The following is a 25,152-nucleotide window of genomic DNA, read 5'->3' as shown; positions in this document are numbered from 1 at the left end:
AACGTAAAAACAAGCAAAAAATGTCCTCCCCTCTGGTTACAAAAACAAAACAAACATGTTCTTTTTTTTTTTTCTAACGAAGCTTGTGTTTTGAGCATTTTGAGAAATGATTTTTCTGACTCCATCCGAGTGGAATATTCAAATTGGAGCACGGTGTTCAATTATTACGCTCTCCCCAACATCTCGTTCTCTCTCTACCGCTCGCTGCATTTTTTAGCTTAAGCTGCACTTTTGTTTTACTTACACTTGCTGCTCAGCGCCGAAAGTAATGAGGATCTCTGGAGAGTGAGAGCGCTTGTTTTGTGAGCCACCGCAGGCCCGCGCTCGTCCCCTGCAGGGCTAGTTAAACTGGCATCAGCCCCTGGCTTGGAGAGGCATTGGCTTACACCCATTGAGAGCTCAACCACTATTACTGGAGCCTCTTGTTTATTTTCCTTTCGCCTATAAAGTCAAGAAGGAGATATTACCGTGTTGTGGGTGGAGAAGGTGTGTGTACATTTACGGCCTAAGGGTTGCATTAAGAGACAGTGCTGAAGCAGCCCTTTCTCTCTTGAGCTCGCTGTCATGTGCTCACGTTTGGGGAAAATGTCAACTGCCCTCCACAACATGACGGGCACCCAATATGGCTGTCTTATAATTGTGGGAATGCTGAAGCAACCACCTACTTCATTAGAACTGCACTTCATTAGACTTCCATGATATGATATCATATATATTAGGGGTGTTTAAAAAAAATCGATTCGGCAATATATCGCGATACTACAGCACGCAATTCTTGAATCGATTCAATAGGCAGCCGAATCGATTTTTTTAACATCCATTTTTGATGGAAAAATATTCAACAAAACGTCTAACTTTCACACCTTAAGCATGGAAGAATGTTATATTAATGAAACATTAAGCCTTTTGTTGTGGGCACATGCTAGCAAGCAAACTATGTCTCACAGTTGTTGCCATGGTGACTACTTCTTTTTCATCTCCTTGAAGAAGAAGAAGAAGAGTAGGAATAACCAAACAAGCTCTAGTTTTAGTGAAATACATTTTCTTAAAAAAAAAAAAACCCTAATGTCGGTGTTAAGGCACTTTCTCACAGCTCTATGACTTCTGTTCTTTATGGACTTTATGAGTATGTATGATCATTCTTATGCTCTTTTACTTGTTTACTGTTAAGTCCATTTTATTAAACACAGGTCAAAGTTATCATAAGGTCCAGTTTCACAAACGCACCACCTGTAAAACGTAACAAATTATATGGTAATGTTGAATTGTTGAAGAATGACCTTTAAGGATATTTTTATGGCTGTCAGACGTTGAAACAGGTCAAATTTATTCCAAATATGTATGTAAGGCAGGGGGGTTGTTATAAAAAAAAAAAAAAAAAAATAGCTCACCAGTGATAGGACATCGTGATTTTCTCGGAATGCTGACCAGTAGAAGTGATCATTTAAAAATGTGAACACCGGTACAGGTTTATGAAAATAAAGTGTTGCATTATATTATTTATCTGTTTCCTAATTATTGTGAGAAATAATTGACATGAACAAATAGATATTAACTCTTTTATTGCCACGTTTTTAAAAAAAAACAACTTTGATATGAAAAAGACTTTGATCACTCACGTCATCCTTGAAAACGTTCTATTTCATCAAATTCTGTCATGTTTCATTGTAATTTTGTATACCGGAAGCCCATTGAAAAGAGACAAAATTCAGCCATCTGCTGGCCATAGTTAGTGTTTTTGATTCCACAATCCATTGACCAGGCAGTTAAAAAAAAAAAAAAAGTTGACGTCATTTACCGTTTATGGCGGCATACATCGTGATTTTACTAATCGTTATTAAACGTTTTTGGCAGTCAAAGACACAGGATTATTAATGTTCCCTTTTTATTCTCCAAAAATAATAGAATGATTACAATTTAATTTTAACGGTGTAAACTCAAAGGACTTTTTTTCAGTGCACAGAGCGCATACAGGACAGACTATACCACAAGGGGTCTTGTCATTGATTCTATATTGGAATTTACTTTGTTGGCACGACAACACACACCATGTCACATACACTCATTTGTAAGCACACGCACACACATGCACACGCAGTTCCTCTGAAGCTTAATATTAGCCGAGCCCTGAAACAAAACAGAAATATGGCCACAAGTCCTCCCCCTCAGCTTTGAACTTAACAAGCTTTTGCGTTTGAAATCCTGATGAAAAAAGCTTCAAAGACTACATTCGCTGTCTTCAAAAGAAGACTCCGGGTTGCCTTGACAGTACTCGCGGAAGAGGAATTTCAAATGTGTTTTTGGTTTTTACCGAAGAGCATTATCTCCCCAAAATAAATGCAGTAAACTTGCATTACTTTTGTCCCTGGTGCCTCAAAGGGAAAGTTTGGAAAAAATTGTGTTGGCTAAGTGTCTTTTTTTTTTTTTTTTTTTAAATACTCATTAGTTTACTGTTATTTAGGTCCTTGTTTAAATATATATATATATATTTTTTTACACTCAGTAACCTCCATTTGACTCTCACACTCGGACTTTAACATGCAGCAAGTTTGTTTTTCTTAAACTCCGAAGATGTGGGGAGGTGTGGTCTTGACATTGATCAGATATTAATTTTAAATCACTAAGAAAAAAATTAACTAAATTAATGATAATAATAATAATAATAATAATAATAATAATAATGTAAATGTTGTACATAGTAGCTAGTAAGTTAACAACAAACAAATCAATGAATGAACAGAACTTGCCTGAAAATTAGAGGCTGACTTTTTTTTTTTTTTTTGGGAAATCCTGGGATGGGAGTCAACTTTACCTTTAATTATGGATTAGGAGCAGACGGGAGTGGGATTATATAGTAGGGAAAAAATCTTACAGGTGCAGTGGTATATTTATTTATTTATGTATTTATTTATTTATTTATTTATTTATTTATTTATTTATTTTAATGTAGCTGACCTCCAAAATGGTAATAATATGGGAGTGGGAGTCATTCAGAACGGGAGCATGACGGGATGGGAGTCACCAGGAGCGGGTGAGACCAGATTTTTATTATTATTATTATTATTATTATTATTATTATTATTATTATTATGGACTGGGACAAGAGAGGATTTTTTCTTTCGGTGTCACCCTCTAGTGTAAATACAGTAGATATAAAAAGTCTACACACCCACTAAAATGATTAGACAATATTTATAACTAGGCTTTACACGATCAGGATTTATCAGCTGATCACCGATAAATGTGTTTGTAAAAAAAACGCTAATCGATTACAGCGATTAGAGCAATATATCTGCTTAAAAAAAACTTGTATAGTTACTGTCCAGTCGATCGCCACCATTTGCGGGAGAAGGGGACGAATAGCCAAAACCCACGTATAACTGACGTCAACAGAAATGCATGGCGGGAAAAAAAAAATCTTCTAAAAATGCTGCTAATCATTAAATATAACATGTAAATGTTTTATTTTGTGGCGCCGATCAGTCACGTCAATTGGCAAATTATGACAGTCAATCACCAATTTTGTATAAATTGCTCAATATTGTCCGATCCTGATCAAGCCAATCAGCTCGCTATTTTATTATTATTATTATTATTATTATTATTATTATTATTATTATTATTATTATTATGAGTGATATGCCTGGAATCTGCGGTTTTCATGTTGTGAATATTGTCGAACCGTTTTAGCGGGCGGGCAACAATTTATTGTTGCGTTAAATTTAACCTTTACTTTGAAGCAGAAGAGCACCGTGTATTTACTATTCTGATTCATACGCATTCATATCATCTTCAGTACACAATTGCTCCAGTTCCAATTTGATTTCACTCAGCTCCAATGACCGACCGCACAGAACGATACATGCTAACATTAGCGGAGGCTAACTTTAACCGTGTTGACTTCTCAATCACAGTAGCAACGTTTTTATTGTTCTCATCTCTTGCAGATACGGCGTAGTACCTTGTCATATTTGTTTTGCCGATGGAAAACGTCGATAATACTAGTGTACATTACACACACATACATCATACTTTTAAAAAGTATTTTTTCTTCTTTCTGTCGACTGATGATGACATCACGTGTGCTGAGGAAGTAGGTAACACCCAATCATGGTTCACCTGTTTTCTGGGTTTAGTCAGTAAACTGAGTCATGATTGGTCGTTACCTACTTCCACAAATGATGTCATCATCAGTCGACAGCAAGTAGAAAAAATAATTTTTAAATGTATTAATCGTACATGACAAATAATCAAGTTACCACATTAATTATAGACAAAATATTAACTTTTTACTGCTGAAAATGGCGCGATGAGTTAAGTATCCCTTTAACATAAAAGTGGAAAAAATGTTAAACGAATAGAAATATGGCTGCACCTTTTAGTAGTTATTACAGTAATTTCATAATAATTAATAAAATTGAGTTCAAATGAAAAAGAGGTGCTGTACTGTAAAAAAATGAGTAATATTTATTTGTGTTATGGCCATTCTTCTGCCTCTAGATGGCATAATTACATTACACACACATACATTAGCGCAACAACACATAGGTGAGAGTGAGATTGATTCCGGTGTACAGTATTTGTATGCAAACATGCATAGTTAAAAAAAATAGAAGAGTGTGCATAGACGTACAGGTCAGGTAAAAAAAAAAAAACATTTGCACAGCGAGTCTCCTGCAATTGGATAAACACAAGCTTTTAAATGACACGCGCACACACATGCAAAGCTCGGAAGACGACCTGCACGGGAGAAGCATTTCCATACAAATTATTGTTATTTTGTGTGCGCATACAGGAAATGATATACTGCTGACATTTAGCTCTTCCTCCCGCTCTCTCTCCCAGCAGCACATGGCGAAGAACTGCGTGTCAGAGATTCAGCGTATGAATTATTAATGGTACAGATTAAGCGTGCCAGGACTCGCTGTGGAGCCTGTTTGTTTTATTTAAGCATAATTATTTAATGGCATTTCGGGGTGAGGAGAGGAGGGAGGACAGGGGAGAGGAGGTTGTCAGGGAGAGATAGGCTTTGTTTGGACACTAATTGGGAGTGAAATAATTACCAAGTGCTGGAAGCTGAACTTGAGTAAGACGGGGAGGGGCCAAAGCTTTATCAAACTTACTCTTATCACTTCACCACGTTCTCTTCGTCATTGAGACTTTCCGTTTGGGATGATTTTCATTTTTCTCTTTGCCATCTCCCTTAATCACGCTCACGTATACGCAAAAGCCTCGTCGATGATCGTTGTTGCTCGTCTCATCTCAGGCGAGACGTAGCATCGCCGCGTAGTACGCGATCTGCCGCCACCATCAGTCTGCCATCCAAGCAAACGCGGTCTGACAAGCTAAAGCCGATGGCGCATATCGGCAGGTCAGTTCGTCGTCTGATTTATCTGCCAAAGTAAACCATTGCCGTATACTCACTCGGCAAAGACAAATAGTTGCAAGTTATTTTGTGTATCCAGATTACGAATGTGTTAGATTTTTATACATTAGCCACAAACGTTATTTTACGGAGCGTCACTCTGAAACAAAGTCACGGAATGCAGTGATGCTGGTAACGCATTGCTCAATAATAGCGGTAATCTAACTAGTAATCTAACGATGAAAGTTACTTGTATTGAATTGTGACAAAAAAACAGCTAGAAAAATAGAATGAAGTACAGGTAGTCCTCAACTTACGAGCTTAATGGGTTCCGAGAGGTTGTTTGTATGTCGAATTTGTTTCTAAATAGAATCACATTAACCCATTTGCAACCATAAACGTATAAATATGTTCTATTTTAAGTGTTTTAAGTGTTCCAAAGACGTATTTATACGTTTTTATGTTTGTTTGTTTGTTTGTTTTTATGCTAGAGCATCGGTGTCAAAACATATGGCCAACATAAGTGGAAGGCATTCTTGTAACGTTCTCAGGAAAATATGTTTTCCGACTGTAACTAATTAAATAACGTGTAATTTGTAACCTAACTTAGTTCATTTTAAAATCAAGTAATCGGCAAAGTAACTAGGTCACATTTTCAAGGTAACTACGGCAATAGTGTCAGTTTCAGATAAACTACAATAATGCCATTCTGATAACATTTTTACTGGATTTTGACTTTTGCCTTCTATTTTCTCTTCGAGTTTTATGTTTACAAGTCTCTGTCATGAGACACCAATAATGTATTACGTGTGTATTCATATGTACATATAAAGTACATATAAAGTAAATAAATACCCAGTCAGATGTCCTCATATGATGGCTGGTCTTCATCCATCTCACTGTGGATGAACTCCTCCTGGGTGCCTTTCCTTACAGGGTACTTCTGTGCCCCGCCATGTTGTGGTTTTCGTGTGTCTGTTGTGTTTTGGGTGTGTCCGATCATGGGGATGTGGTGGGTTGTTTTTTTTTGTTTGTTTTTTTACTTTTTATTGTATTATGGATGTCCAGCACTTAGAGTTGCATTTTGAATGTATGAAAGGTGCTATAGAAATAAAGTTTGATTGATTGATAAGTGTTCCTGCAATGCTGTCGCTGTGCTTCAAAGCAAACGTTTTGATGAAGTATTCTCATCCTCGTATCCACATAGTGGCACGTAAATAACATTTGGGCTGTTATCTGGGGGTTGCTTCAACGATTGCGCGCGGATGTTTTCCCTTCCCCTCCCGCCACATGTTGACAGACTAACTAATCGAATATTCTCTCTTTTGAAGCAGTGCCGCTGGATCCACTCGTGCGTGAGGCGGTGGTCCGCGCGCGCGCGCGCGCGTGCGTGCGTGCGTGCGTGCGTGCTCGTTTGTGTGTGAATGAGAGATACATTTTTGGGCACATATCCAACGCCTTTGTGCTCTTCCGTGTACTTGTGTTTATTTACATGTGTTTGCGCAATTGCTTTTATTGCTTTCACGTGTGTGAGTGCTTGTGACTGTAGGCGGCCTGGTGGAATGAAATGTTGTTTATGCACTTTTATGCCAAGCAATTATGTTGACTTAATTGGGTTTGTTTATGTGGAGAGTGTTGCCACCTCCAGTCATGTTTTGCCGCTACTTTTGGCAGCTGTGACACACGCGCACACGTGTAAATGAATTAGGGGTGTCAGGCGATTACATTTTTAATCATAATTAATCGCATGACTTGAATAGTTAACTCATGATTGATCAGAAATTTATATCTGTTCTAAATGTACAATAAAATGTACAAAAACAATTTGTAGTTTTCATACTTTTATTAAATACTTGACTCATTGAGCCATTTTAGCAGGAAAAAGTTAATATTTTGTCTATATTTAATGTGGTAACTTCATTATTTGTCATGTACAATTAATACTTTTAAATTAACATTAATTATAGACAAAATATTACCTTTTTACTGCTGAAAATGGCGCGATGAGTTAAGTATCCCTTTAACATAAAAGTGGGAAAAATGTTAAACTAATAGAAATATGGCTGCACCTTTTAGTAGTTATTACAGTAATTTCATAATAATTCATAAAATTTAGTTCAAATGAAAAAGATTTGCTGTACTGTAAAAAAATGAGTGTAATATTTATTTGCTTTATGGCCATTCTTCTGCCACTAGATGGCATAATTACATTTATAAGACATTGGTGACAGCTCAGTCCATTTTTCTTTTCATATTAAAGGGCAATCTTATCTTTAACATGAAGTAACTTGTGGAATTCTGCACATTTTTAAAATTGTAAAATACCACTTGACCCCAGTCTCCACAAATATATGCATTATTAAATGTATTACTGCTAAAGTTTGGCGTGGACGTGTCTGCTGTGTTGAGACTTTTAAATTAACTCAAAATTAACACACTGATTTTGACACCCCTAATATAAGTAAATAAATAACTAACTAAATAAATAAATAAATAGTCAGACAGATGTACACATTGTTTCTGCTGCATAGCATAACGTACCAAAAAGTAATATTGGGATTTTTTTTTTTTTTTTATTTTAACCGCCAATGACTGCATTTGCAGCCTTTCGTTTTTGCCATGTTTGATTTAAACCGTGAATTATGCACATCATCAACAGCCAGTTTGGAGCCTGAAACTGTTTGAAGGGCCCCGATCCAAAGATAAAAGGTTAAATTTGCCGCTCTTTCTCTCCTTGCTGCAAGCCAAATGGAGCCACTCGGGTCCTCGTCCGCCATTGTCCTAATCAGACTCTCAACTTCTCATTGGATTTCAATAGAACCTGCACAGCCCAAAGACACGCGCGAGCACCTGATCGATGACTCTGGTTTCCTACAGGGGACGGTTCCCATGTTTGAATGCTTGCACAAAAGAGCTTGGCACGCGGTCAAAAAGACTCAACATGTCCTCTGGAAGTGCATTTGTCGTTTAACTGATCGTTAATAGACACAACACTCAAAGTTGCAATTCTTTTAACTGTTAGTGAATAACGTGTTAATTAACAGTTTACTAATGATCTATTAACTAGTTATAACAATTAGTGAAAATTAATTCGATAATCTATGCAATACATTGTTGTATTTCTGAATTTTCATATTGTGACTTTGTGTCTTCCTGTAGGCTCCGCCTCCAACTCACAGAGTTCTGGGAATGGATCGGAGGCATCCCGCCCGCCAGTCACCCGCTCACCTCTGCCTCACGAGCGAGGTATGTACTGCGCGCACTGGACTCTTATGTGCGCATACATTTAACTAATCATGTACACGGTTAAAAAATAATAATACAGTAATTACTACAGGTGCAGCTCAGCAGTATATAAAAGGATTCTCATATTCTATAGATGAATTAAACAATTTCTTTTCATTCAAATTATTACTACTTACAGCTAATTATAATCGTAAGTTGACTCTTTAAAAAAATGAAATAATGCATTGTGCAAGTCTTTTGATTTAACATATTTTATTATAAAGTGTACTGAGGTGTTTTTTTGTTGTTTGTTTTTCTGAAAGAAAAAAAAAACACCCACATAAGCAGATAGTTGGGGAGTTTTGCTTTTTTTTTTCTCTCTCTCTCCCTCTTCCTCCCACCAATTGGGTGACTCGTCAGTCCTCCATTCCTGTCCTCCTCCCTTGTCACATTTGCAATGGCAATCAAATTTGTTTTCCACTCGGTCAAACTCAAAAACGTGTTTTTTTTAATACTTTGTCCTTCACTCCCAAAAACGTAGGCTTTGATGCAGCTTCTTACATGAAGAGGTGTCTTAAAGCATTTGTACTTTTTACATAAAACGGCCAGCAGATGGCAGCAGAGTATAAGACATCAGCCGGGGCCATGTTGCAACAAGCTCTTTTCCCCAGTGTTTTCACCAGGAATGTTAATATCGATGAAACTTAGCTATATGCTAATGCTAATTGCTGCAAAATGGAAACAGATACAAATGTGCTTTTTTTTCCTGATAGAAGAGGAGACTCAAATCTTTCTTTTGGTAGGTTCCATGTTTTTATAGCAATGGAACATCATATTCTGTGGGACTTGCAAAATCCAGTAAAATAGCCAAGAGCGAAGGGGGTTGCTTCAGTGAAAATGGCGGCCAGTGAATGAGTTAATAAATGCAAGGGAACCTTTTTTTAAAAAAAAATAAAATAAAAAGGAAAAAAATAAAAAATAAATGCAAGGGAACCATACATGCCCACCTGGCCATGGTCCCCTAAAAAACAGTTATAATTCCTTGGGCTTATTTTTTTCTATTATTTTTGACATCTGTAGTTTAATTTGTACAAGCTAAATATAAAGTTGTTCTCTGTGTGCTTTTTGTTAATTCTAAACATCAGTGCTCGTCATCTGAATCGTTGCCCCAAACACAAGATCTCCCATAAATGGAAATGGTCCCCGTGTGTCCGCATCAGTCAGACCGACAGCGGGAGTGGATGAAGCTTCTTTCCCAGCAAGATGAAAATCCAGCTGGAGATTTAATGCTGCTTTCTAATGCCTCCAAACGCTCCCTATTCCAGTCAAGAGAAAATACAACGCCGGTTAAAAAGTGCTGTTGTTTGTGTGCTTTTTGCTAGCAAGAATTACGCCCCCTCGCGCGCACGCGCAACTCTCTGGCCCAAACACACCCACTTTGCTCAAGTGCTCGCCTCCCTTAAGAGCCTCTCTCGTCTCTTCATTTCGATAAATATGCCGAATGTCCCTTCCCACTTTTTCCCACGGACGCTTTGCCGGCTGCCTGCTTTGTTCGCTCTGCCGGGAAGAGGGAAAGATTGCGTGTGCGCGCGTGTCTCTGTGTGTGCGTACTGGGGGAGTGAACCAAGCAGAAAAGACAGAAAAATCCTTGAATGTGTTATTTGCTTTTAGCGCTTTCTACACATTGTTCTTCTCCTCCATCCATTTTCCAGGCAATTTAAAGTGCGGTATTACACAGTATTTTTTTTTATTTTTTTTTCCTCCTCCACATCCTCCTCTCCCAACATCCTCTCATCCTAATGGAAGCAAAACATTACAATAATGTCCTCGCTCCTTAAACCCAACACTCGCAGCCTAAGCACTTTCAGGCCCCAATCGCTGCTCTTTCCCTCCCACACACACTTTTTCTCCAACTGTCTTGGCCTCCGTCGCTTTCCCATACACGCACACACACAACATTTCATGCTCGTGTTCTGTTATCTGCCCCCATACAGTCAGAGACACAATTATGTGCACACAACCAAGCAGACACACTCACCGACAAATGCATTCGATTAGGGATGTTCCATACCACTTTTTTTTTTGACCGAGTTAATAATTTGAACTTCACTCCCAAAAACGTATTTACACGTTTTGTTTTGTTTTTTATGCACGAGCATACAAAAGGCTTTGATGGACCTCCTGACATGAACAAGTGGCTTAAATGGTAGTTATCAGGGCTGGGAATCTCATGATTCGATTTGATTATGATTATTGGGTCTACGATTCGATTCTGAATCGATTTTTGATTCTCCATTCAAACGATTTTCGATTCAAAGTTATTTGATTGACAAATGATTTCTGCTTCAATTTACAGATATGCACAACATTGTCATGATCGACTCCAGTCTGCTTTGCAAGACAAAATGACAAATAGAGACATTAAAGTGTCTTTTTTTTTTGTTTAAACATTTATTAATTTTGTATTATAAGTGCCTTTTTCCACAAAAACAGCATGTGGGCTACAACTGCCGTTTCCCCTTCTTCTTCATTTCTAATTTAAATCAAATAGATTTTTGGATATTAATATCGATTGGATTTGATTCATAAATGAGAATCTCGATTCTTTTATGAATCAATTTTTTTTGGCACACCCCTAGTAGTTATTACAAAAAAAACGGCCATCAGGTAGCAATAGAGTATAAGAGATCAGCCAGGGCCATGTTGCAACAAACTCTTTTTGCCAGTGTTTTCAACAGGTTTGTGAATAATGATGAAAGTTAGCTATATTCTACTGCTAATTGTTGCAAAATGGAAACAGACGCTAATCTTTCTTTTGGTAGGTTCCATGTTGTTATAGCAATAGAACACAACATTCTGTGGGCCTTGCAAAATCAGTCAAAATCCAGTAAAACAGCCGGGGATTGAAAATAGTTGGGAATGAATGAGTTAATGCTACTTAAAATGTTGATTAAAATCAATCATTCATACTTTTTTTTTTTTTCCGACACAGTGCTTGTATTGGATGACACAAAATGGTACTTTTGCACTTTCAACTAGCGCAAATCCCCAAACTCACAAAAGAGTGGATGCATATCAAAATTTACATTCAAGCGCACAAATCCATTCTCACCTCGTCTGACACACTGAGTCATCCGACACGCGCGCTTTTTTTTTTTTTTCTCTCTCTCTCTTTCAAGGGCCATTCAGCGACCTTTCCCCATTCGTGTTGGATCATGAGACCTTTCTGTGGGTTTTCAAAAAGAACACGGTGGCTTGAGAGTGCCGATCCCAGACGAGGATGCCTCCAAATGTCAATTTGAATGGTCGAGGCGAGTTTGAGCCTGAGAGGCTTTGAGGCACCTATTGACAGAGCGGCTTGGAATAATGAAGTAGCCATGGTCAAATCGGCAGCTTATTCTGCACACGCCGAGCTCTTTGCCCACTTTACACAGCAATGTTTAAAGCCTCGCTTCGCGTGTGTGTGTGTTTGCGTACTTTGAATTCATTTTGCAAGACATACTGTGACATTAGTCCATGTTTTCATAATACCTGGTTTCCACTGTCTATTGCGGAGATATTCAATCAAAATTCAAGTCCAGTCCAGGAAAATCGTCAAGGGAAAAATGCATGGAGACAATTTAAATACGCTGCACTCAACTCGTGAATAGTCACCAATACCGATACCGTGTACCAATACCACTAGTTTTTTATACAGATATATATCCAAATATAGCATTTTTCCTTAAAATTGCATTATTCATAATTCTAATTTTGACTTCCTGATCGTAAAACAGCCACAATGTTTTTTGCTGATGCTGGTATCGGCCGCCGTCGAAAGTACCGACAGCATGAAATAAGGCCTGGGATGTTATTTATTTCAGAAAAACAAAAACATTCAAAGCTGTCTGTGTCTTGAGGGTTTTACAAAAGATTAAGCAAGAGAAAGCTTCTATTTACAGTCGGGGTATCCGGTGATTAAAATTTTTAATCGTAATTAATCGCATGACTTCAATAGTTAACTCACGATTAATCGCAAATTTTACATCTGTTTAAATGTCCAATAAAATGAACTATATTGTTTTTCTAAGTTTTCATACTCTTGCTAACATAAAAGTGGGAAAAAAAATGATAAACTAATAGAATTATGGCTGCATTTTTTAGTCATTTCATAATAATTCATAAAAATTTGTTAAAATTTAAAAATGTACTCTATTGTAAAAAAATAAAAAAAATTAAAAAGTGTGATATTGATTTGTGTTGACTGTGGAGGTCATTATTCTGCCACTAGATGGCATAATTGCATTTGTGAGAAATTGGTGAGAGCTCAGTGCATTCTTCTTTAATATAAGAGCTATGTAATCTTTAACATTAACTTTTTTTAAATTGTAAACAACAAATTGACCCCATTCTCCACAAATATATGTATTAATATTCAATTCATTACTGCAAAATTTTGTCGTGGACGTATCTGCTGCGTTGAGACTGGAATTCCTTTGATATACATACATTGTAATTTCTTTCACAGACGCGCAATCTTCCGCATTGCGTTCACATTTTTGTGTGCATTTCAGGGTTCATGTCCAGCATGCCAAGGAACCAGGCTGGATCTCAGTTCCCATTGTATCCCGGGATGGGGCCCTACCCCCAAAGTGGCCCCACAGGACCTTACGGACCTCAAGAAAGCCCCTACGGAGGACACCAAGGTTAGAACATTATAGTAAAAACTGAATGCACACGCATGTCATCATGTTTTGACTAACATTAAGTGCTTGGAGATTTTCCATCAGACTCTGATAAGGTTTTTGTTTGAATAGAGGTCATCGAGTATTTTGGCCTCTGATGGGGAAATCACATTTGATTTTACTTTGTATTTATGTCATTCTTTATTTGACAATTGGCCCGTAGTTGGCAGTCGCGCTGGGCCTTGGCAACAGCGCGGTTGCTTTCAAAGCGAGCGCGCTAATGAGCGACATTAAAGGATTCATTTTGGAAGACACGTCCATCCTCTTTTTGTCTTCCACGTACACACACGCACGTGCGCACGTGTGGCTTGTCCCGTTACGAGTCTCTGTGGGCGTGACTCTCTAAATATTAATGAGACATTTGAACTGCAGACTAACCTCTTGGCCGTCCTCGTGCAAAGATGGTGAGGCAGCTCCAGAATGATGATGATGATGATGATTTCATCAAGGTTTGGCTGCGCGATCGTGACATGCGATTGGATGGCTCGTGGCGCGTTTTAGCACCAGCTTCTCAGAAAGCGTGTCTGATTGCTATGTCACGTTTTCTTATTCTTCTGGGCTTAACCTTTTTATAGTATGCTCTTAAATTATATTTCAGTCATGTGTAAAATATTTTCACTTCCTACTCATTGACAGTGAATGTGAGGGATTGACTGACTTTTTTTTTGCCAGAAGTATGCTGGGATAGGCACCAATCAATTCAAACACCCTCAAAGTGGAACCCCAAATTTCCTATTTAAAAAAAAAAAAATGTCTCAAAAGTCAAAACTTGGAGTCAAAACGTGTGCCATGTGAGATGTCAACAATTTTTCTGAGACGAAAGATCAGTGAAGCATCTAGGGGTTCACCAATTCCGGTCTTTGAGGTCCGGATTCCTGCAGGTTTTAGATGTTTCCGCCCACTAGCACACCTGATCATATAATCAGCTCATCAGCATGCCTGATAACAATCCTAATCTTTAATATCAGGTGTGTTGGTAGGCGGAAACATCTAAAAGCTGCAGGACTCCGGACCTCGAGGACCGGAATTGATGAACCCTGATCTAGAGCACGGATGACCGAGTCTACTAGCATATAGTCAAAAAAATGTGAATGCTAATTAATAGGGATGTCACGATAAGGGCGATATCGTGATATCGTGATGTTAAAACTGGCACAATATCGTCGTCGTCATGTTCACATTATTTAAAAGGAAAACATCAGTTAAAAAAGTCAGGTTGATTTCCATTTGTGCAGTTCTAGCACCATCTAGTGGCTAGTTTATTAGTGCAAATTAACTTTTATTGGGGATGTTTTGGCCTTCTATGTTTAAAATCTATGCTAATTGTCAGACGAAGGGGAATCTCATTTGCGTGAATGAAATGAGGCTTCCAGGCCCCAAACCGTACTAATGAACCGAGTGGACAGCTGTTGATAAATGTTCTCGCGAGGTGACAGCTCCATCTGCTTCCCTTCGCTTTCGCCAGCACTCTGACAAATTAGTAAGCCATTATCCAACACAGAAACACCTCCAAGTTCCTCAACTCTGCTCTTTTGTTTTCCTTGGCCTGCCTGCTGGACTCTGAGGACAATCATTGACTTGCCTGTGTGATCATCGCGAGCAATTGTGACCCGCCACGTACCAAACTATCGCCGAGGAATTTAAAACATCCTCATGGCTTGATCTGAAATAACAGACGTGCGGTTTTTTTTTTGTCGTTAATCAAGAAATCTCGCTACAGCGCACAAGTATGTCGACGTGTGTGGATATTGGAGGATATTTTTGTTGATATTTCTCTCCCAGTCCCAACAGCTGTTCTCCAGCCCCGTGCATGGTCCAGAGCCAGAACAGACTGACAGGGGAGGAGGTCGTCATACCATTACAGGAAAAAGATTCTCAGTCCATCTGGGCTGTGTTCTTTCTTCCACCCATTGCTTCACTTCCTGCACCACCACCCAAACCCCCCCCCAACTTCTCCTCCAGGGCTTAAACGCTCCACAACTAATGACTGAACCTGCAGAGTTTCTCAATTTTGGCCGCACACACACACAGACACAGAATAGACAAGTCATGACTCAAGCCGCATCCCGAGGGAGGGAGTGTAGAAAATTGTCAGTGTGTGGAGCTCGTCAGGACCTTCTTTGGTTTAGACATGCCAGGAAAAGTGCTGAGGTGGCTGAGGCTGGATGTTGCGCAGGCAAAATGCCAAAATAGAAATTGGAGTCAATAAATACCAGCAGTCAAGGTACAGTAGCTCACAAACGTGAGTTCACCCCTCACACGTCTGCAGATATTTGAGTACAGTGGTCCTCAAACTTTTTTCAGTGACGTACCCATTGTGAAATATTTTTTTCAGCCAAGTAGCCCCTAACTAGCGCAAAACATTTCTGGTTGAAAGACAAAAAAAACAAAAAAAAAACCTGTGCATTGTCTGATTTATTACACTTTGGAACTTTTTGTATTTATATGATCTCTTGAACTATTCAGAAGTAAAAAAATACATATCACTAAATGAAAGAAAGAATGAATTTAACTCATTTGCTCCCAATAACGTGTAAATACGTGTTTTTTTTATGTTTTAAGTGTCCCAAAGACGTATTTATACGTTTTTGTGTTTTTTTTTATGCTAGAGCATACAGAAGGCTTTGATGCAGCCTCTCAACTGCAAAGAACAGTTGCATAAATTGTAGTTATTACACAAACAGCCAGCAGGTGGCAGCAGAGCAAAGGAGATCAACCAGAGGCATCTAGAAAAAAAGCTCAATTACTTACAATTTTGAATAAATTTAGCTCTCTTCTAATGCTAATTTCTGCAAAACGGAAACAGATAGAAACATACTTTTTTTTCCTGATGAAAGAAGAGACTTTAATCTCTCTTTTCATAGGTTCCAGGTTTTTATAGCAATTAAACACAATATTCTGCGGGCCTTGCAAAATCAGTCAAAATCCAGTAAAACGGCCGGGAGCGAACGGGATTGCGAAATGTGAAAATGGCAGCGAGTGAATGAGTTAATTAGAAGGATTTGTGCACATAAAAATTATCAACATTAACTCTTTGAAGAAAAACGTTTAACAACATATGCTAAAATCCCAATGAATGTTGCCACAAACGTTAAATGACGTTTACTACATTTTTTTTTATTTTTTTTTGTTTTTTTCTCTCAATGGGCAGTGCAACGTCTTGTGTGACACTGCTTTGTCATTGGCCTTGTGAAATCAAAAACACCCACTTACTATGGCCAGCAATTTCAATTTCCACTGTACAACAATCAGTACAGGTGGTCTTCGGTTTATGACAGAGTCCCATTTCTACAGTGATTTCAATTTGTATGTATGTAGTCTATTATTATCCTACACTAACTCAATAGTAAAGTGAAGATTACAATAAATACAAAACTAATTAAAAGAAAATAATGTATGTACAGCATGAGTTCTTGGCAGCTTGGCAACTATGAATCTATTCAATTATCCTGTCCGTCCTATTTGTGCTTGCCAGTATTATGAAATTCCCACTTGACGATCTCTCATTTTCTATCCACCAGTTAAAACAGGAAGTCATTTTTGGGTTCAAGACACACACTGTCCTTGGCATCTCCTGCACGTAGTCATGTAATCTGCTTTCTAATCTATGTTGATGGAGCTCACAAATGGAAAGTGCATTGTGCACCATTACACGTTGCTCCATCATAGCCGGGGGGGTGTAGGGGGATTGGGGGGGGGGCGTTGATGACTGCCTCGGCTGTTAGACATGCCCAGTCCATCCTGCTGAGGGAGCAATAGGCAGTAATCTGTTTGGTCACACTTGAGCTCTCCCATGCGACTCCGGAGATTAAGACCAGCGCTGAATATGGTCTGCGACCAATGCGTGACTTTACTGGGAATTTCCATGTAATTTTGGACGAAGAACCACAAGCACTGTGACTTTTTCTTCTCCTTCTCTTTATGCTATAAATACGACCAAGATTCCCCAAAGGCAGCAAGTGTCCGAGAAGCAGGCAGGATGTTGACAATGAGCCACACGGACAGAAAAAAAGGACAAATAAGGAAACAGTGTGGAGTAAACATTTTTGACTGGAAAATCTGTTTGAACGTATTTGTAGATAGATAGATAGATAATGTAGTTAGATAGATAGATAGATAGATAGATAGATAATGTAGTTAGCTAGATAATGTTAGCTAGCTAGATAATGTAGCTAGCTAGATAATGTAGCTAGCTGGCTAGATAATTTAGCTAGCTAGATAAGCTGTACTATGGATGGATAGATAGATAGATAGATAGACCGACCAATTTTTCTTATTATTATTTTAATTTGAATGTATTTGCAATTGCGTTCGAACATACTTGTAGACTTAATGATAAAAACTTGTATTTTTTCCCATAATACTATGGGGTTGTGACTGTGAAGTTTTTAGCATTTCGGCTACAATTACATCCGAATTTGCAAATACATTTCAACATATTTGCAAGTATGTTCAAACGTATCGGCAACGACAGTTTTCCGTTGCTACCTCACGGTTCACTTATTGCGGAGTCACTCTATCGCGGATTTTCATTTGTGACCTTTTTAATCCGGTTTCTGGTAAAGGTAAACCATTTTTTAAGATTAAAATGAAAAACTTCATCAGCAGCTCTGTATTTATTCGACATTTTGCATGCTAAAAGTCAAATTTAGTAAGCGCAACAAGTGTTTAGAATGGTGGGAGCTGTGTAGGGGGTGGGGGGGGGGGGGGGTTCATAAAAAGCCACAACATATAATTAAAATAAAAGAAAAATTCAGTTATTGTGTTTGGGGTGTCTTGGAACGTATCACTAACAAAATGTGTGGGACTGTACATTCGAAGGTATTTTCAAGTACATTCGAACGTATTTGCAAACACGCCAGAATGAATTTACCAGTCAAAGATGTTTTACTCCACATCTCCACTCTGTGATTGATTTTAGTTTACATGGAAAGAAATATACCATACTGACTGTACCGTACCCCACCTCTCACCTGAACTCAGCTGGGATGGGTTCCAGCGCACACGTGACCCAAATGAAGCCAAGTGATGTAGAAAATGGATGAATAGATCTTTGTCATTGACTTATATGGCAGCAAGTCTGAAAAAGCAAGCATACAATTTCATTATTGTGCTCTCACTAAGTATAGTATCTGTCCTTGAAGACAATCTCTTGGCAAGTCACAATCCTTCAAGATGTGAGTGATTCTCGTCAAGATCGAGTAAGACTCTCACGAAAGCTTCGTCCAGAAGCCGCTTTGTCTTTCTTTTGTCTGCCGAGCCAACGTCGTCCATGACCGGAACAAATTAAAAGGTGCTACATCAGGGCAGCACTCTGTTTAATCACGTTTTTGTTTTTTTTCCCCCTCACCACAAAGCTCTGCTGTGAGATTTGACTTCACCTCACCTCTAAATAAAGACTTGTGAAAACTTTTCAGACACGATAACTCACTTTTGCGGCTCGCCCACTAAAATAGGAAAAGAATGCCGATTGTCCAAATGGGACTAAGTAAACTTAACAACTTGGTGGGAGGCGCTCTGCGACTGACGTCTGTCTCAGAGGCCAGGAAGTCCAAATTGTCCAGCCAGCCTATGGCACCAAGCCATGACCTGGGGCCGAACAGCTGTCCAAAAGACGACTGTGAGAGCTTCTTGAGTGGGGTCTTATCAAACTGTCCACTAAAGACACCTCGGGGCTCCGTTCCCAGAAACGTCCACAGTGTTGCAGCCAGTTGATTATGAGTGCAAGAAACTACGTCTCAGTCTGAGACATGGTGATAATGCATTATGTCTGCAGCACTGCCATGGAAACAGGAAATTATAACTTTCAGATTCTCCATCCAGTCAAGAACTTTTTTTTTTAATCACTGATTGATCATTTTCCCCCGTAGAGCATCCAGGAAATAGTCAAATGTACGCTCAAGAGGTAACGCGTTTTCTTAGGGTGCATTCAGACCAGAAAAGTCGTTTAGTCCGCTTGTTTGGTCCGGACCAAAAGCGGACTTTCTTTTTTTTTTTTCGTTTGGTGCGGTTCGTATTCACACTGTGCTTTTTCCAAGTGGACTATATTGCATAATCACGTCGACCCGCGTGACGATGTGTGCTCCCATTGGACGAAAATGACGAGGGCTGAACGCATAACGAAACCCGGAAATAGAGGAAAACATGACATTCCGAAATTTGCAGGCGTCAAGAGCATTTCATTCAACGGGGGGTTCCGCGACGCTGTTTCTAATTTTGGAACTGCGTCGGAAGAGCCGTTGCACTTCGCGTGCCCCGCCCCCACCACAACATGATGACAGCAGCGTGGCTAAAAGGAATACGCATGATTTATGAATGAATTTAGCACAATATTAACTACCGGGAAATATTTCCTCCACACGATGCTTGGCTACGGTGGCTTGTTAAGGCCAAAAAGGCGCCCATGTCCTGCAGTGCGTTTGGAAGCGGACCGAGACCACCTCAAAAAGTGGGTCTCGGTCCGCACCAGGATTCGTTTGTGTGTATTCAGACCTGCACAAAAGGTCTGGACCAGCGTGGGAATCGAACTCTGGTCGGTTTAAAGCGCAGGTCTGAATACACCCTAAAATTGTGTCCTATGGTACCTTGCAAAGCCTTGACAGGTGTCAGCTTACCGGCTCAACCAAACCTCCTCCGAAAGAATTCGCTTCTTCGGCCCCGTTTCCAATCGTGGATTTTGTTACAATTTCTGGACAAATTCGACCACAGCTGTTCGCTTCAGGGGGAAGACTTTTATTCTGATCCGATTTAAATCCCGTCTTCCGCGCTTTGGAGGACAGACATTTTACCCCGTCTGCATTACTCTCACTCACTCCGCCTGTTAGACTTGCAGTCTTATGTCGTGAAGAAAGAGAAGCCGTTTCCATTTTCGGAAACATTTTGTGGAATATTGTCATTTGGAACCCCGTCGGAGGAAAAGCCTTCAGGTTTTAAAGGGACTTGATCCCCTTTTCCAGACATATTCTCAGAGGATTAAGCAGGGAGGCCCTACTAAAGTACCCATAATCAAATCAAAATAAATAGCCCCCATCACAATGGAGGATGCCGCATTTCCATTCTATACTTTTCAGGGGATTTGTCCCAGGGTGGAAGCTGATGGTGAAAACAGCCCAGTAGCTACAGGGCGTCATGTGACGTTCTCTGTGCTGTGTACTGCACTTGCTGTCTTTTACCGTGACTGAATGTACGTGCACATTGTCTTTGACACCCTTGGTGATTTTCTGTCAGCTCTCGTTGCAGCAAGTGCTGGAGTGAAACCGGGCTTTTCGAGCCAAAATGGAGGGGTTTAAGTGTGCCTTAGGAAAGCCTCTGGCTTGGCAGGCATGCAACACACCAGGGGTAGCAAGGAAAGCATTTACTGCAGATTAAAGCTTGTCTCGAGTGTTTCGCAAAGTCAGCCTTAAGCTTGGCAATCGTTCCCCGGGCGAATCGGCAACCTGCTGCTGTGAAGAATGTCGCCGGACCAAACACCCGCAAATGATTTCTGGCCTCCAGCGGAGGTTGCGATGGTGGTGGATCGGAATTAAGATCAGTTCTTTACATTTTTCATCCTTCACCCGCGGAGGGATTACTAGTTTGATGGATGATGTCACTGATGGAGTTGTAGGGGTGTCTGGCCAGGAGGTGATTCATCCTACAGTTTGTTATGGCGCTCTTGCAGAAAAGAGAGGGAAATTTGATTTAAGTTTTTCCTTTTTGAGTACATAACAGAAAATTCATTAGAAATGGCAACTTTAGGTACATATTAAAAAAATAAATTGTTTAATTTTTAATTCCCTACAAAAAAACATGGTTGTTTTGATTAATCTTAATTAGTATTAATGTCTTAAATAGGGACATTCAGTACTACATTTTTTTTTTCAGTACTCAACTCTTGAGGAGAAAAATCGATATATACCCAGAAAGCATCTTTCCTTAAAAGTGCATAAAATTAATGGCAATTTTCTATTCTTCTAATTAGGGATAGGCGAGTGCTGATTTAAGGTATCGTATCGGGCTGATGACAGATCTTATTTCAAGGTATTGGTACTCACGATGGCTGCCAATACCAGTACTGGCTGCCCTCTTGTGGCCATTTATGATCAGGAGCTTTGAATTAGAAGAATAGGAAATTGTTGTTAATTTTGTGCAATTTTTAAGGAGAACTCTATATTGGTCTATCTCTAAAATTATCTGTCATTGTTTTTTGAGGGACAATTTTATGTATCAAAACTAGTGGTGGTATGTTCACTCTCGTTCTTGCCCGGCGTCGGTCACTATCAAGTTTAGGGATGTAACGATATCCAAACATCACGATATGATATTGTGGGGGGGGGTTGGCGATATTTAAAAAAAAATCCCAATATTGTAAAAAAAAAAAAAAAAAAAAAAAAAAAAAAAAAAAAAAAAACTTATACTAAAAAAAATAAAAAATGCATAATATTGTGCTTTTGTACATAACAGCAATGCATATAAACCACCTACAATAACAATATTGAGGCACTTATTTGCTAATGCAAGCACAATTTATCGCTTCACAAGCAAATTAGATTCCCCTTCATTTGACAATTAGCATAGATTGTAAACATAGAAGGCCAAAACATCCCTAAGAAAATTAAATTGCACTAAAAAACTAGCCACTAGAGGGTGCTAGAACTGCACAAAGGGAAATCAACCTGACTTTCTTTAACAGATGTGTTCCTTTTGAATATTGTGAACATGACGACGACGACGATATTGTTTTAATATCACGATATTGCCCTTATCGTTACATCCCTAATCAAGTTTAGATTTATTTTTATTTTCCGTGGCACTTGACATTGTTTTCATTTTTTTTTTTTTTTAAGTAACAGCGGGTATCTGGGGCAGCGAAAATCTGTACTAGTTCCGTCTTCGCGACTACACGAAACAACTGACGAGACCGCGCTTGACGTCACATCCCGCAGACAGAGGACGGGCAATTCGAAGGATTCGGACCGGACGCTTCCTAAATAATATTGGCCAGAGGCTTGTAGGAGTACCCATTGTGAACAGCTAAGATGTTGATCTACTAATTAGAATATGTTTTAGTCATAAATGGTCAAATAAAAAGGCTATTGTTAAGATATTTTTGGGGGAAATCCTCCATATAGTAGCTTGAAAGGCCAATGCATTAAAATCAAAGCATTTTCAGTGATGACAATGTGTTAGCTGACCACTGCACCCTGTCGTCACCAGGAAACTACCCCCGGCCCTCCAACTACAGTGGGACTCCAAGTGCCAACTACAGCGTCCCTGGCCCAGGTATGAACAACAGCCTGGCCATGAACGCGAGCAGCCCTATGCACGGCCACGGCCCCGGTCAACCCATCCCCGCAGGACGCAATCATGGACCGGGAAACCACAACAGAGGCTACCCCACCGTGGCCCCCAGCTCCCCCAGCATGCCTCAGCCAGCAGGGCCGGGAATGGGCCCTCCTCCTACCTCGGGCGCGTCGAACCGCAAGACGCAGGAGCAAACGGCGGCCGCCATGCCAGGCTCAATCAATGCAACGCACAGCAGGTACCCGCAACTAACGAGATCGTAATGGTCCTAAAAGTGATGCTGTCAAAGAAAGCAAAACACTTTATGGGTTTGTCTCCAACTGATAGCTCAAGGACTGAACGTCGAAAGGGGAAGTTAGCGCAATATGCTGAGCTCCCTTGAAAATTCCACTTCATTTACTACATGAGATTCATCACTCAAAAATCAAGTTAAAACTCAGGACTCTATTGTGAAATCAAACAAATAACATTACTGATAAATTATGAATGTCTATTTTGACGCATATAGTCCACTCGTCCCTGCTGACAGAGCTGGATGGAGGTTTCCCATTTTGGCTCAGTTTAGCGAGTATGATTTTTACTCCACAGTTGGAACACTTACGAATTTTCTTACAATTTTGCTGTTCAAAGTTGGATAGCTTACACTTTAAAGTGGTTCTAGAAAGACGCTGAAAAGTGTCATCAATCAACAAAGCACCTCATTGTGGTGTTAAACGCGCGCGAGCCGTGTCAATCTTAGGTTAGCTTAGCATTTAGTATCGCTTCTCCGTCTTTTCTTGTCGTCCCTTTGTGAGTAAGATACTAGACATAAATGGAGCTTATTTGTTGATTATTCACTTTTTAGTGACTAAGGAGCAACTCCGCAGCGTGTTTAGATGTACTAAGCCAACTGAAGCTGTTGCTAGCATGCTGCTTCTGTGTACGTAGTGTAGCGCTTCCCACGGTATTTGATGCAATCCCAGTTTTTTAGATCCGTCTCGGTGTTTTTTTTTTCTTTTTCTTTTTTTTCTTTTTTTTATGGTTGTCTCTGCCTTTCATTCTCAGTTTTGCTATTCATTGTGTTAAAAAGAGGCAGAAAATACACATTTTGACCCACAAACCGATTACTTCAAACCTTGGGTATACCGTATGAACCGCTACAATGTCATCCCCACTGACTGTGGCGATTGTTGCATCATTCAATTTTTTTTAGTTTGCTGTCTAGCAGGAAACAAGTCCAATACTTTCACAACTACTAAAATAAGACAGTGACAAGAATCTCCCCTCTTACATCACTTCCTGTAAAGGTGGGCTGAGAGCGAAAGAGTTCATTCTCAGGGGTGCAACACTCCTATAAGCCATTTGTCAACGATCCCTATTTTCACAAAACTAGTAAAAAAGTGTGACATTTTGATAGCAGACACTGTACACCGAGTGTCATTTCTCGCACACAGAGAAATTATGGCTTGTGTGAAGACTTGAATGCTGCACTGTCAAGACATAAAAAAAAAAAGAAGAAGTAAACCACAGGTTTGGCAATGAAAACACTCGAGACTGAGGAGCCGCCGAGCACCTTCACACGAATGCAAAGCGCTTTGATGCCATAACAGTATACGAGTTTAGGGATATTATTTTTCCATCGGGGATGAATATATATTTAGTGTTTGCAATGCTGGGGCTGCTGTGGGATCCTATATGTGGGGGTGTAAACTCCGACTGAACCTAGCGGAGGGAACTTGTGCAAACATGGCCACCTTGAGAGAAGACGGGCGGGTGTCTACGTTTTCTCCAGTTGGTTTAGTAAAACAGCGCATCAGGAGGGGATGCTAAAAATGTCCCAAAGTCAGCTTGAATACATCCCAGCTCACCTGCAAACCCAAGGCCTGGTACTCATGTAAAAGTTTTTCAAACCTTAAAACGGCCCACCGTCCATTTTTTAGTGGCTCGCCACACATTTGACTCAGTTCAAATAAAATAAAAACCAAAATGTTTGGAGATAAGAGGTAAGAAGGGAGGGTGTTGAAAAACACGTGCTATTAAAGTTTATTTTAGTTAACTAAAACTAACGAAAAAACTAAAATCCAAAAAAAACAATTTCGTTAACAAAAGAAAATAAAAACGAAGATGCTTTTTAAAAAAAAAAAAAAAAAAAAAAAAAAAAGAAAACTAACTGAAACTACATCTTATGTCCTTCGATTTAGTCTTTGGTAATTAATTTAATATATGAGCCTTTGGGGATTATTTTAAATGTGATTTTTAGTACATTTATTTTGATATAAACTGGAATAATGACATTGAGCCCATGGTGTTTTTTAAATATTGTGCACAAGTAATACACGTTTAAAAAAAAAAAAAAAGAATACTGAAACTACCTAAACTAAAACTAAGCATTAAAGAATTAGCAAAGAACTAAAGAACTAAAACTAATTTTAAAAAAAACTAACAACCACCCTGAAAACGAATTAAAACAAACTAAATGTAAAAAAAAAAAAAAAAACTCAAAACAAAATAAAAAATAAAATGAAAAATTCCAAAACTATAATATCCCTAGCGCCATATTACAAATAAATTGGTTTA

The 25,152-nt window shown here is 39.2% G+C and overlaps 1 protein-coding gene across 3 annotated transcripts in view; it reads left to right on the top strand.

Moving 5' to 3' along the window:
• Positions 1–25,152, top strand: part of arid1b (AT-rich interactive domain 1B) — a 199,961-nt gene that overhangs the window by 142,812 nt on the left and 31,997 nt on the right. For all 3 annotated transcript variants that reach the window (XM_077540057.1, XM_077540056.1, XM_077540055.1), the window contains exons 6-8: positions 8,525–8,611; positions 13,144–13,275; positions 22,510–22,834. In XM_077540057.1, the coding sequence (XP_077396183.1) occupies positions 8,525–8,611; positions 13,144–13,275; positions 22,510–22,834 (544 nt within the window). The remainder of the gene's footprint in view (positions 1–8,524; positions 8,612–13,143; positions 13,276–22,509; positions 22,835–25,152) is intronic.

Source organism: Festucalex cinctus, chromosome 12, assembly GCF_051991245.1.
Source record: "Festucalex cinctus isolate MCC-2025b chromosome 12, RoL_Fcin_1.0, whole genome shotgun sequence".
Taxonomy (NCBI): domain Eukaryota; kingdom Metazoa; phylum Chordata; class Actinopteri; order Syngnathiformes; family Syngnathidae; genus Festucalex; species Festucalex cinctus.
Note: the sequence above shows the minus strand (reverse complement) of the source record. Positions and strands in the feature narration are given on the sequence as shown.